This window comes from Oculina patagonica, chromosome 14 (assembly GCF_052425735.1).
Source record: "Oculina patagonica isolate OP01 chromosome 14, crgOcupat, whole genome shotgun sequence".
NCBI lineage: Eukaryota > Metazoa > Cnidaria > Anthozoa > Scleractinia > Oculinidae > Oculina > Oculina patagonica.
In genome coordinates, this window is record NC_135771.1 from 21,315,380 (window position 1) to 21,329,985 (window position 14,606).

Below are 14,606 nucleotides of genomic sequence, written 5' to 3' on the forward strand. Positions count from 1 at the left end.
ACAGGACAATCACCCAGTTTCACCCCAAGCCACCCCACAAATTGAAAAAATAACTCCTGCACGCTTAGCGTGCCTATGTTTATGTCCAGTTAGCCCTTTCCAAGGAACGTGAACGGCAAGTGAAAAAAGACAAGGAATAGTCAGACCTCGCGCTTATCCCCAACAAACCGAACAACTTTAACACCTTTTCTGTGATGCTTGGGGGTCAAGAGGAACGAGGGCCCACCCTGTGGCAGCGAACTGATCTCTTGGTGTGCGTGGGCTCTCAAAATTTACACTCCATGTGGTCTGACCTCCCTTAAGCGACCAGGGAGGCTAAACATTTTGGGTGGTCGCTTACTGGGAGTTCGACACTTCTTATTGAAGCGATCGCGGTCACTTTTGGAATTTAAGGGGCTTTTACTTTGTTCACTAACTTTCATATGATATGGGGCAACAGAACTGTGTATCGCAATGTGCCTGTACTCATAATGTTATAGGCCACCAACTTCAACCCTTTTAGTGGGTGGTCGCTAACGAGACTTTATTCTCGCAAGTGTTCGAGAAATGCAAATTGATTCTTTAGTAATTAATTACATTTAGTTAATTAATCGATTTGGCTTCTCACGAACACTTATCCCCTCGACGACACACGAGTTTGATCCCAACATGTGTGATAAGAAGGTGTGGGATGTTTTGCAGTTTTGAAAAGGAGACAAAGGTACTGTTTGCATGCAAAACAAACGGAAGCATCATTTCCCAACGCGAGGCATATAGAAAGTGCAAGTCTGAATCATGCACACATGTCTATCTGGCGACGAGAATGCTAAAAGCCTGGACCCACAGTGCAACATTGTGCCCAATGGCCATTCTCGTACCTCGAGTTTTCTTCCCTTCTGCACAGGCTTAAAGAAACGAGCGAGCTCGTTTTGACGGCTGGTCAAAGATAACGAAGACCCTGGGTACGAGGATGCTCACTGGCAATCTCGTCCCCATGGCCCCTTTTCTTTTCATCAGCGCTAACAACGTGGACTCTGGCCAGCGGTGATTTGAACTTCGCGATTGACGCCGGGCCGGGACCTCTGCTAAAATCTGATTGGCTGACAATCGAACATAAGCACTCTGCGCAAGCTAAAAAATCAAACCGGTGGACGCGAAAATTGCAGTCGTGTGCATTGTACGCGCAAAGATGCAGCAGTCGAATCTCGTTCTATTTGCAAGATTGTGCACAACAATTTCAGCATGTGTCCACTGCCCGTAACTCAACTCAAGGAGGTAACAGCTATTTTCTGCCTTCTGGCTATCAAATCAGTCTAACACAAACACCGTTGATATTTTTCTCTCTGTTTGTTTGTTTTCGACTCTTCTCCTCTGAGAGAAAAAGTACTAAAAAGTTTTGGTATTTTTTTTTGGCTACTGACCTTAATTCAGCTACAGTCGCCATTTCTGTAACGTGATATTAAACATCAGAACTTGCTTTGCACGTCAGGGATGTTGCGCAAAGTTGCAGCCTGCGGCCTAGTTTTGTTCCCACTCAGTACAGTGTCGTAGCAAGACTATTTTGCATAGACGAGGCAAGATCTTGGTTGCACAATCTAGGGGCATGCCCCCAGGAAAATTTTGAAAATCTTGAATCTCTAAAACCCTTATCTTAAACATTTTTCTTAAGGTATTGAGAAAAATCAGTCTTGTTCAACTGGGAATTATTTTCCTAACTTATGACTTCAAATAACGGCTGCGAAGGAGACACAACAACACATCAACTGAAAAATTTCGCGCGCAATGTTGCGTGTCTCCTATGCAGCTACGTCATCAGAATACTAAGTGAAGTTCTTTTCCGTCATCCAACTGTAGCATTGCGTGCGCTTGTGATTTTCAAATGTGAACAGGGATTGATCACATGTATGAAAATCTTCCCTAGAATCACGTACAAATTGCGTTCAGGCTGTAAATTATGTTTTCCTTGTCAGTGGCGACCCTACTTGTTCCCTGGTACTTGCTATGTAATTCATTTGCATTCAGCCACAGAAGAAATACCTACACCTCTAGTTTTAGGGAGAGAAAGGTGGGTGGTTGGGGAGGGTGTAGGTGGAGGAAGGGGGGGGGGGGGGGGTGGAGAGGGAGTAAGAAGGTGACATGAAAACGAACATTATTCGGTGACCAGTTAAATGAAAATATTTGGGGAGGGGGTGAGGGGGGCAAAAATAAAAAAAAACTGTCAAACGTGGAAAGGATTTCCGCCTGTTCAGTCACGACGCTGAACTGACGAGGCGGAAATGCGTCCATGTTTGCAGGCAAGCGAGTTGTTGTCCAAAGCCCGTAAGGCATATGGGCGTAACGACTCCCACGCGACCTCAAAATGTACATTGCAAATTTCATGTTTTGTTATAGCGACCATCTGAATGCAAAACAAAACACTATGATGATATACATCATAACAGCGGGCTGCCTCATTTCCATGTCTCCCACTGTTCCGGTGAGCCTCGACTGCAAGCACGATATTTTACTACTTGACAGTTGTGTTTATAAAATAAGGCGAGAATAACACAGTTAAAAGGGCCCTAGCATTTCAGCAAGGAAATGCTGCTAGATCACATTTTACTCGCAGTAGAATTTCGCATGATTGATGTATGCCATACATGAACTTTCTTGGCGTGATCGTCTGTAAAAGGCTCGTGAAATGGGGCAACAGGCTGCCTCAAAATTACGTTCGAAGCTTCAAGGGATATTCTTCAAACTGGGTTGTTTTTCTCGGCGTTACTCTTGGCCAGTTCTTGTTGTTGGATTCTTAATTCTCATAGGACTCTCTGTCGGGATTATTACAGCAAAAATAGAAACAGATGTGGAAAAATTATGGATGGAAGGTACGTTGAACATAACATGTTTGTTTCATTTGGCGGCAGGTTTATAAATAGAGCTAGGGTTAAAATAATCGCGCGTTTTTTTGCCTCCAACCGGCGCGGAAAGCTAGCATCAGAATTTTAGTTTGAAATTGACTCGATCTTGAACCCTTTAAAAGATCCCAGTTTCTCAGTGGCCTCCGATTTTACCATTTTATAAGTATTTCGAAATATCGTAGCGTTCAGAATGCGTACTTTTATTGACGACCATAACATCTATCGACAATTTTCCGAGTAGTTCACTTTACTTAACATAGTTCTTGTCAACATGTTAGGTTTAAGTTTCGTTGGTTCACAACTAAATGAACTCCAGCAGTTTTAAACAGTACGATCGCTTAAAATTTACTCAGTTTTAGAAGAGACCTACAGATTTGCTTCAGTGATCGTATATGCGTTCATTCATTCCCCATGGGCATGTCCACGGTTTATATAGGCAAAGGTCACGATCTCGTAAAAACGATTTTTCGTGCTTTAAGCTCGAAGCTATGTAGGAGAATAAACGCAATACTAAAATTCTAGACATTTGATCGTATTAACTGCGTTTAATCGCGAAAATAGCTCACAGTAAGGCGAATAACATGTTATTTAAAAATTGTTGATGGAACTCAAGCGTAGCGGATATGAGTGATTGTAAACCGGAAGCCGTGTTTATGCATACAAATGAGCTTTTTATGGGTGGCGTGATGTCGAATCATGTTGGTATCACGCCGGACCTTCGATCAGCTTAGCAGCTGATTTTTGCGGCCCTCAATATATTTTGTTATTGGGCGGAAACTCCACTTTATTTTCATTTTTCATCCAACCAAAATCGTATTTCCTTGCGCTAATAGAAAAATCTTTACATAAGAAACAACTCGAATCGCGTACGCGAGTGGAAAGTTAGACCACATGATTTTAAGAAATTGGAAGGAAAAGAAAATTGGGCAAAAATGCTTTTAAATGAAAAAACTTTAAAAAGCAGATATCTGCTAGAAGGTGATGAAAAATTTATTTTAAAAATGCAGATTAAAAGTCTGTAAGCGTTTTGTTTCTAAAACGAGAAATTAGCATAAAAAACAGAGAATTATGACTAATATTGTACTACTCCCTGAAAAAAAAAACAGGCTTTACGAAATTACTTCACAGTCTACACATTTCTTGTAAGAAAGAAGTTTATATTCGGTACTGCAAAATCATTGCCGAATTAAAATCAGAAAATCGCGATAAAATTACTTATTGGACGGGCTATTTTTTGTTCAGCGACAAATTTAATTTAGTGAATTTAAGCAATTCATGAAAGAAAAATCGCTAATTTAGTACTCACTTAACATGAGCATGGTTTAGGAATTTTAGATGTTATCGCCAAAACAGTCTAAAGGTCGCTGAAACTTGGGAAAACCATATCGCTAAATTTAATTGCCGCTGTATAAAAATAGAAAGCTTGGGAATTTGGCCACAGCATCATGTCACTCAAGGAAAAAAAAATCAGTATTTAAAAATGGGTGCTTAAAATCGAAAGTATGTGAAGAAATTATTAGAGAAGTGTGCCAAGTTTTAGACCACAAACGCTAAAATGTTGATTTGAATGTTTGAGAAATTAAGAAGATTTGTATATCAAAATGTAATTAAATTGCTGGGAAGCAAAGATAGCGACCCATCTCACAAACCTTACTTTGCGCTGATTTTAGAAGTTTTTAATTAAAAATAAAAATTGGTCTTTAAGTGGCGTTAAAAGTTTGATTTTTGCCAATTTTGATGCCAATTCTATCATGCTCTTTCGTTTTCTGGCTGACCATTTCCCATAATTATTAGTGCCACTAATTTTAGTAGCTTCAAGCTATGTGCCACCCTTAAGGGTGTGGTTTTGAGCTGTTTCGGTCTTAATTAGGCTTTAGTATAAATTTTGTTGTTATAGTGTAGAGTATAATTTGTTCCATGGGGAACAAATCTTTAAACATTGCATTTGATAAAGCGCTTCTGTGTTTAACGCAAACGGTACCCATTCTCCGGTAGGTTTAAAATTGGGAATAGCTTTTAGACACCATCCAGGCTCTAGTTGTTCAAAAGATGGATAACGCTATTCACTGGATAAATCACTATCCGGTGGATAGCGCTGCATGTTTCGTTAACTCTTATCCACTGGATAGTGATTTATCCGATGGGTAGTGCTATCCACCCTTTGAACAACTAGGCCCAGGTGTAAAAAAGGGTCTGGCAAGTCGCACAGTGTGGTCTAAAATGGGAGAAGGTTCTTAACCCGTCATCCCCCCCCCCCCCACCCCCAAAAAATAAAACATCGCAAGGGTACATGTAACTTCAATCCTTAGCCTAAGAAAAAATCTGTCTACAGGCGCAAAGAGCGATGCGAAATGGCTATATCATGTATATTCTAGGATACAAACCTCTCTCTAAGTTTGTATCGTCAGAGTAATTGTATTTTCTGTATTTTTTGTTAGTCGATGGACAGTTGGAGAAGGAGTTAAAATACACAAAGGATTCCCTTGGAGAAGGCAGCGGAACAACTAATGAACTTTTAATTCATGCTGTAAATCCGGCCGATGAAGAAAGCATGCGCAGCAATATTTTGACGGTAGATTCGCTGCAGCAGCATTTGAAAGCAGTACAAGATGCTATTGAGGTCAAGGTGGACGTTTTCGGCAAGTAAGTTCTCCACTCAGCTAAAATTCTGATTAACAGACCACCCTCTTAGCGCGCTGTTTTCCCGCTCAAAACTACTTTTTCCATTTCGTAGCTCTCGAGGTATCCGTGTATACTGTCTCTGATTGGCTGTTAAAATAGCTTTTCGCGTGCGCGACGCATAATGTTCCTGTTAGAACTTGCTTTGTTTCTCACAACATTTGCTTTCGTAACAAATGTTGCGTATACGCGCAAAGGGAAAACAATGTTCTCTCGTTTGCAGGGCATTTACACATGGTCGGCTACGGTTGAAATAGGGTTTACACGGGCAATCCTTAGCACGACTAGGTGGATACAATACAAAGGACTCGTGAAAGAGCCCCAGTTCTCGCGCGCAGACTGCTGGCAACTGACAAGTGAGACTAGTATTGGCCTAAAAATCTGGTTTAGATCTTGCCTTCAATAACGCACACACAGGATGACAACTCTACCTTGATATTATATACTACTTATAAACCGAGAGTGAGGTCATTACAGGGGAATCTCAGACCGAGGCCTTGATGTATTGACCGAGCGATAGCGAGGTCAATACATCAAGGTCGAGGTCTGAGATTCCCCAAAAGATTCCCCTGTAATGACCGAACGGACGAGGTTAATAAGTTATTTATTATATGGCCTTTAAGCACTATTCAAAAGAAGAGTATAATCAAGGGAAATAACACTGGAGGTAAAACTCGCTCTCGCTCTCTGTGGCTCTCTTCGTCGCTCATACTAAAGAAGTATGGGTATGAAAAGATAGTTATATTTTGTCGGTTTTTTTAGTTGTTTTTTTTTTTTGCCCCCTCGCTAGTAGCTTTTACTCACAACTCAAAAAATTGTCGAGCCGAGAAAAATTTTCATAATGCCCGGTCATTACAAGAAAATAATGCCCGCTTAGCAGCCAATCAGAGCGCACGTACTATTGTAGCCATATAATAATTACTTTTAAGATACTGCTCCGTATTTTTTTAGGACGTGGACTCATACCGACTTGTGTTATGTGCCTGAAGTGCCGTCATTCAATATCTCATTAGTAGATGGGGTAAGTGAGCTAAAATTACTAACAGCTGAGAAATGGGCTGAAATTATTAATTAACTGATAAGCTAAGAAATCGCGGAAAATTTAACTAATAATTGAGATTCCAGCACCCACCTTATCCCAGCTTATCCACATTCTGAAAAACAGTTGTTTTCAAAAGGGCGAAAAACAGTAGGAATTTTTCGAACAACTTTTGTAAAGTTCTTCTTGCGTTATTTTTGACCGGCATCTTTCTTTCACTCTGTACGGTTTAACACTGTTAAAGCAAACAAATGCGCTTTAAAGATCCTTTTGTTTATAGCTTTATTCGCGTAATATCTCTGACTTCTTCTTTTTTTTTTGCAACCTTTTAGATCATTTCATCTATTATTCCGTGCCTCATCATATCACCTCTCGACTGTTTCTGGGATGGTTCTAAGAATCTAAAACTGCGAGCTCCTCTACCAGCCGAAGCTGCGTAAGTACATGCAACTTAAAGTATGTAGCAAGCACTCGAAAGCGGATTACATTCCCAGTTAAGTTTCCAAGACTGTAAGCAGTTTCTATACTTTTCTTCCTCAATTTCGTTGAAGGAAACGCGCATTTCCACGAGAATTGTGAAAATCTCGAGAATCGTTGATCGATTTCGCGTTTGCTGGCACGCAAAGTTTTGGTTGAAGAGTGATTAACGTATCTCAGCCTACATCTTGAAATTGTTCCTGACAATAATAATATAATAATAATAATAATAATAATAATAATAATAATAATAATAATAATAATAATAATAATAATAATAAGGTGTTTTGGGCGCATTTAAAAAACTGAATGCGCTTACATTTTTATATTAAAAAATTAGCTAAAACTAATATAATGTTATAATTTTTCTAAGACACTAAAAAATAAAATAAGTAAAACAACTAATCAAAGGAAAAAATTAAGGTTACATAAAACTAGGTTAGCCCAATAAAAATAGATCAACAATAAAATTTCCGAAACAAAAATGTTTTTAGTGCAGATTTAAAAGTCAAAAGAGATGGTGCATTTTTGAGAGAGTCCGGTAGGCTGTTCCATAGTATAGGTGCAGAGAAAGAAAAGGCACGTTCACCGTATGTCACAGAGTCCACAGTAGGGACAGTAAAAAGTAGTTTAGAAGATGAGCGTAAGTTCCGTTGCGGGCGATATTGTTGTAGGAGGGGCGACAAGTAGGCCAGGCAGAGTCCATGAATAATTTTAAAAGTGATTGAGTAGAAGTTTAAATATAACACGTGATTCAACAGGTAGCCAGTGTAGTTCTCGAAGGGCAGGTTTAATGTGATGGTAGTGTTTAGTTCCAGTGATAAGACGTGCGGCAGTGTTTTGAATTCTTTGAAGTTTTTCCAGTTTCTGTTTTGGCAGACCATAAAGGATACTATTACAATGGTTTGGACGAATGACAGATAAAACTGTAGCATTTTATCGTAACGTTTTCGTAATTTTCATGCACTGGATCCTACGCATTGCTCATTTCATCTTTCCCGATTGAAAGACGAACTAAACACTATATCTGAGTTTACGTTTACAACAAGCAATGACTTTTTCCTCGAATCATAGACTTAGTGCTTGTTAGATTGGCTCTTTTCCGTTAAAAACATTGTTTAACCTTAGCACCGTAATCTGGTCATTGTAAGTTTCAATCCAGCTTTATTTTGTCCCGAATATCCGCTGAATTTTTTTTATCAATAAAATGAATTTGCGTGTGATATATGTATTTTCTCTTCAGACCCTTTAAGTTGGAATGGACAGAAAGCAATCCTACATTTCTTCTTACTCTTTTGGATTTGTTTAACATTGAAGGCGGAAAGGAAATCAAGGACTTGTTCACAGAGGTGGGTATCCTGCGAGCATGTTCTCAAACAGGGCACCCAGGAATAATTATTCGACTCTCTAGGACAGTTTTCAACAAGTGACAGGAACCCGTTAGGAGGTGGGGATGACTAACGAAAGCGAGGACGGAAATGGATTGCTAAATGGAAACATTTAATAATTACCATTGCGAAATGGGGAAGCTAGCGTTTTGAGCTAAAATATCATGCTTCAGCCTAGCACTCAAAATTTAAACTTAATTCGAATTATAATTCCTTTTTTTGGCGTTTTAATAGGCTGGTATAAACAAGGGATATCAAGAAAAACCTTGCCTTGATCCGACAGAGGCGAAGTGCCCGCTGACAGCGCCTAACTCGCCTCGTAATACAGGAAAGGTACAAAAATAATGATATATACTAACATGTCACAGTTAAATCGTAACAAGAATTAATGAAGAATCTTAGTCGTTTTTTTTTATTGTGAGATGTTACACAATATCGCGAGATGTCTTCACATTATTCTCGGTTCCCGCTTCCTTAGGAATCCCGCTCTTTCCCGCTTCCCGTCCCTTGTCTACCTCTCCCCTCCCCCTTCCTATCGCTGTCAAGGCTCATTCCAGTGAAATGCATTTTTAGAAGCATTCTGTGATTTATTTTCGTGCAGGCACCAGATGTTAAGAAAGTGCTAACTGGTGGATGTAAAGGATTCGCTACAGAATTCATGCAATGGGCAGAAGAGCTGATTGTTGGGGGAACGGAAAAAAGCAATAACACATTGATAAGGTGAGAAACATAATTTTAAAAGCTTATTTTCAATCCAGTGGAAAAAACTCTGCATGGTGAACTGCGAGTGAATGGAAGCTACTGAGAGGGCATATTGATGGTAAAAAGCCCGGGGGGTACTCCATATAACGGCCTATACGGGGAGGCTCCGCCCGAAAGGGGTACTTTTTTCAGGCTTCAGGTATATAAAAGGGTAGGGATTTCACAAGTTTAGGTATATGAAAGGGTATGAAAATCCGTCATTTAAGTTTTTTAAAAGGCCAGTAATTAAAATATTTCGAACAGACGGCACTTTAATTTATCATTTTAATAATTTATTAAGCGCTACATAAAAATGACAAGAAAACGTCCTGTTCTAAGCTAGGCTATGTCATGTCTTTTAAGTATATGAAAGGGGTACCTTTTTTCAGTAAAAGGTGTACGAAAGTGTACAATTTCTGTCAAAAAAGGTATATAAATAGGTAAGGGGTAAGAGCTTGGGGCGGAGCCTCCCCGTATAAAACTTTTTTGAGTGCCCCCCCCCCGGGGGGGGGGTAAAAGTTAATGGTATAACAATAAAGCGGACGGTTTTCGATTCACTTTTGAAAATGACTGATGCGCATTTGCTTTGGTTTTTCATGATTTTGCTTGATTTTTTATGGTTAAAAATCCTGCGCCACTCTCTCCTCAAATCAGAAGTTAAACCAAAACTAATCCTGACTCGTTCGCACACTTTTACCTGCTCTTCTCGCCGGCTACATGTATTTGTTTCGAGTTTTAATTGGCTCATTGGATTACCGGTGTCTTTTGTGATTGGCTAGAGTGTCTCCTTTGGTTTGGTTTTTACGAAACTCAATTAAAAACTCTGTTAGTAACAACTAATTATTTCAAATTTCTAACTGAAAACGGTTTCTTTTAGCTTAAGAGTTTAATGTGCCAGATTGCCAATCTCTTTCCCAATGATTTGCTCCCTGTGCTTGGATCGGAGGCCCTGGGTAAAACAATGCAGTTTTCCGTCCAGAGAAGTGAAGTGAAGTGAATACTTTATTTACCCTCGGATTGTAGAGTAGCTTTTTAACATAGCTAATATCTCCGAGCATTTCAACAGTACAACGGCACAATGGGCAAAGACCAGACCACAACACCGGGAACTTCGTGCCCTACTCTTTACGATGAGTGTGTGGATTATTTTACGTCCCCTGCTGACCATAACACTGAAGATGCAGGAGACGGGGCCTACGGTTTATCGTCCTTATCCGAGAAGACTAGAATATCTAACCATTTGCAGTTGTTATTGCAAAGGCAGCATATTCTCCTCAGTTATTTTAGGACCCTGAGTGTTGGTCCGGTCTGGGACTCGAACCCGAGACCTCCCGCACGGTAGTCTGGCGCTCTACCAACTCAGGAATGCATTCTATTGCATAGCAACTCCACTGAGAACAAACACTGCAGCGGATGCAGTTAATTATCTGGCAGAGTGAAATTAAGGCCGCGTTAACTGAAACAGAGCAAGCCCACTTTAAATAACTATTCTTTGTAATTCTTTATGTTTCAGTGCAAAAGCCTTGCAGACAATTTTAGTGCTTGCGGGTCCGCAAGATTTGTACAAACGATGGGCAGACAAATCCAAGGATTTGAACGTCGAGTGGAATATGGATGCTGCGAAAGAAGTGCTAGAGACATGGCAGAGGAGCTTCACAAAGGTAGAGTGTTTCCAACAAACGGCCGGCGGACTCATCATGCATGTTACATGAAGTTCATTTTTGTTATTTGCACGCTGACGGTGTCTGCGTTTTGATGGTATGGTCGCGGGTTTGATCACAGGCTTACCATCTTCTGAATCTTGGTTAGGAAGATGGTAAGTCTGTGACTTGACCTACTCGCCACTCTTTGCGCCTGTGAACCAGATGTGTTTTTTTTTTCTCTGACTTCTCCGCTAATACGAAAAATGTAACTGACTGTGGAGTTTGGAGATTACGTGCATTTTATAGCGCCATTAATTTTACTGTTGGAGATGTTTTATTCACACTGGCATTTGAAAAGTATGTGCAACGAACTTGCAAATTCGCGAGAAAGTTAACGTTTTAAAAAATAGTCTTTGCCCTAGAAATCCTGCTTTACAAGCAAAACTTCAATTTTCTTTTATTCCGCAGGAAATCAACAACGATGTCACAGATACGGAGAAGTTTAATATCCTGGCGTTTGACTCAGCCTCTGTCACTGACTTATTGAAGGAATTCTCAGAAACAAGCGCGTCAAGAATTGCTGTTGGCTACGTCCTCATGGTAAACAGCGTTTTAAATAGTAACGTTACATCCTGCGTGACAACCCATATAGCGGCTGTGAAGAAGACTACCCGGTTCTGGGCCTGTTTTCAAAATTTGTTCAATGGACCCAATCGCCTTCCTGGGGTCCTGTCTCTCCCTCCTTCGATTATGAAGAGAGAGACCTGTGAACGAAATTGATGGTCGGTCGGTAACTTAGAACCCAGGCTCTCTCTCTCTTTATCCTCCCACTGGGATCGAGGTCGGTTGTTCAACAAATCTGTTGGAAACGTCGTAGTTTATTTCCAGTTATCAAAATTGTAGCATTTTTTGATCCCCTGTAATGACTTATCTGAAAACAACAAGCCAAGCCACATTTAAAAAATCGAAAATCAAGCACTTGATATATCTTAGACTGCCCTGCGATTCAAATGTCTGAATTTAATATAGCTTTTCCCCTTATAAGTTCGTACAAACCTTTTTCTTAACTCACTCCTTATTTCCTAACCTGGTATTTGTTGTTGCAGCTCGTCTACGCGTGCCTAACTCTGAAGCGCTGGTGCGATCCAATCAATTCCCATGGTGCTTTGGGGTTTGCTGGAGTACTTCTTGTGACGCTTGCGGTGGCTGCTGGGTTGGGCTTCTCTGCACTGTGCGGCATAACGTTCAATGCTGCTTCAACGCAGGTAATAACTGACTTCATTTTATGAGCGCACAATTGCGTTAAAAAATAACAAGAGCTTGTATAAGTCGCACTGTGACCAACTATCTTACACTCGACCGGCGAGCGTATCACGGATTCTGGGCACGAGCAGTATTTCTACTCCCCCTTGGATGGGATACGAGTTTATCCCAGATCCTCTTCCTTCCCCCCTTCCCATTCAACAAATTGTCAGGGTTTTCATAACAATTCGCCAGTACCTATTTATGCCCCTTGGTGGAGAGAGGCACTGTGAGAGTAAAGTGTCTTGTCCGAGAACATAGCACCGGACCACTCGATCTGAGATCAAATGCGCCAACCCTTTGGCCACAACTTCTCTCAGAAAATTTGAGCCATTATGCCCAGAAATGCCAAGTTTACATTAAACACAAATTTTCAACTCGCGTGTTAATTAAATCATCTTGTTTGTAAACACGAAATCTCGTTTTACAGGTTTTACCATTCCTCGCTCTGGGTTTGGGCGTAGATGACATGTTCCTGCTTGCACACTCATACTCCACCTTAACACGGAGAGGAGACGTTCACCAATTGGTTAGTATAATGAAAAAACCAAACTTTCATACTCACAAGACAGGATACTCAGTAGCCCAGTCTTTTCCTATTTTAAGCCTTACAGCGGCCAGAAGCGCTGCACGCGTTGTTCCCGTCAAAACTTACTGTCGCTGCCAAATAAACTGAGTACCGTAACAAACAAAAATACTATGTAATGAAGCTGGCAAATTAACAATCTTTAGATTCATGACTTAATGCATATTGGACGTGTAAAGCCTAATATTTTTTCAGTAAATGTCTTCATTTTTGGCTTGGAAGAAGAAACATTTTATAAATTTAAGACGTTGGGTACCGTGGTGACAGTTTTAGTGGCAAATGCGTGCGCTACGTGCGTTTAACCAAGGAGAGCTTCGGGATACATCATACTTAGCAACGTCCCTGGATTCCAGTCCCCGACTGAACATGAGTAACTTGTTAAACTTTTTTACTATTTTCACAGGAGGAACCAGTAGGTTACTGTCTGGGGACCACTGGAGTCAGCGTGTTCCTTACGTCATTCACAAACATGCTTGCGTTCTTTATGGCTGCGCTGATTCCCATTCCAGCTCTGAGATATTTTGCCATACAGGTAAAGAAAACAGGCCCCGGTTGTTCAAAGGATGGATAATGCTATCCAACGAATAAACCCTTATCCAGTGGAAAGCAAAGTTTGTTTTGTGAGCACTACTGAGCGGTTTTCACTTGAGTGTCGAAAGTGCTTTGCGTTTGCTTTGGTTTTGCGTTCAATACGCTTAGTGATTGGTTTAAAAATTTCGCGCCACTTTCTCGGCCAATCAGGAGTAAAACCCCAAAACCAATCGCGACTCGCTCGCGCACGATTTTCCCGCGCTTCGTGCCAGCTACATGTATTTGCTTCGAGTTTTGATTGGTTCACTGGATTGTTTGTGTCGTTTGTGATTGGTTAGAGTAATTACTTTGGTTTTGGTTTTGGTTTTACGACACTCATTTGAAAACTGCTCTTACCCACTGGATAGCGATTTTTTTTCTTTGGATACCATTACCCACGCTAACCTTTTAAAGGGACCGTGTCACGGTTTCAGAACCAAACTTAGGCATAAGAAATGACCATCAATGTTTAAATATGTAAAATAACCTCTTAAAACAGTGAAGGAACATTTACGCAACACACCAAATGTAAAGTACTCATGCCCTAAAGTGTCAAAGATTGAAACGGATTGCGATATATGTTCTTGAAATATGGTCCGGCGGAACAATTTTCAAAGTTAATCTGGTCTGCTTGTAACTTTAAATTATAACCCCGGAAGACACATATGGCTGCAATGAGGCCATGGTTTTGTCATTTAGAATCATACAATTCTTTGCAAACATTTAGTTTTATAGCGCATATTAGGCAAAATTTAATAACATAAAACTAACTTAGTAGCTAGTGACACAGTCCCTTTAACAACACTAGCTCCTTGTATTTGTGTTTGACTGGCAGCTGTCAATAACACAGATTGTTTTTCTTTGATAGGCTGCTATCGTTGTTATCTTCAATTTCATTGGTGTCATTATCATCTTCCCTGCCATGATTGGAATTGACTTGCGAAGAAGGAAACATCAAAGATACGACATAATCTGCTGCATAAAAGGGTCAGTTGCTGTTTTCTGTTTGTCTATCCTTTTAAATTAAACTGGGAGTCAGGGTTGGGGAGTTGTTGAGGTACAGATTGTATTCGCACGTTTTCAAACTAATTTAGTTTTGATTGTAAACTAAGTCGTGACTATTATCTGACATATCTGTAAATCAAAGATGGCTGAAGTTTTAAGAGAGCATGACGTCACTAAAATGCAATATGACGTCATAGACAATGCCTCGCCACCATAAGAGAAGACATTTTTGGTGCATTACAGAGATTTAACGTTGTAATTTTTAAACGTTTTAACCTTTAGGTTGTAGTGTACGAAACA

The 14,606-nt window shown here is 40.3% G+C and overlaps 1 protein-coding gene across 1 annotated transcript in view; it reads left to right on the top strand.

The window, feature by feature from the left end:
* The first annotated feature begins 2,470 nt into the window (after positions 1–2,470).
* The window catches only part of LOC144638799 (protein patched homolog 1-like), a 53,571-nt gene continuing 41,435 nt past the window's right edge, over positions 2,471–14,606 (top strand). Inside the window, exons 1-13 of the mRNA XM_078498056.1 lie at positions 2,471–2,843; positions 5,315–5,519; positions 6,507–6,576; positions 6,927–7,030; positions 8,315–8,420; positions 8,694–8,792; positions 9,061–9,179; positions 10,714–10,861; positions 11,312–11,443; positions 11,950–12,108; positions 12,576–12,674; positions 13,135–13,263; positions 14,170–14,288. Of these exons, the coding sequence (XP_078354182.1) occupies positions 2,660–2,843; positions 5,315–5,519; positions 6,507–6,576; positions 6,927–7,030; positions 8,315–8,420; positions 8,694–8,792; positions 9,061–9,179; positions 10,714–10,861; positions 11,312–11,443; positions 11,950–12,108; positions 12,576–12,674; positions 13,135–13,263; positions 14,170–14,288 (1,673 nt within the window). The 5' untranslated portion in view covers positions 2,471–2,659. The remainder of the gene's footprint in view (positions 2,844–5,314; positions 5,520–6,506; positions 6,577–6,926; positions 7,031–8,314; positions 8,421–8,693; positions 8,793–9,060; positions 9,180–10,713; positions 10,862–11,311; positions 11,444–11,949; positions 12,109–12,575; positions 12,675–13,134; positions 13,264–14,169; positions 14,289–14,606) is intronic.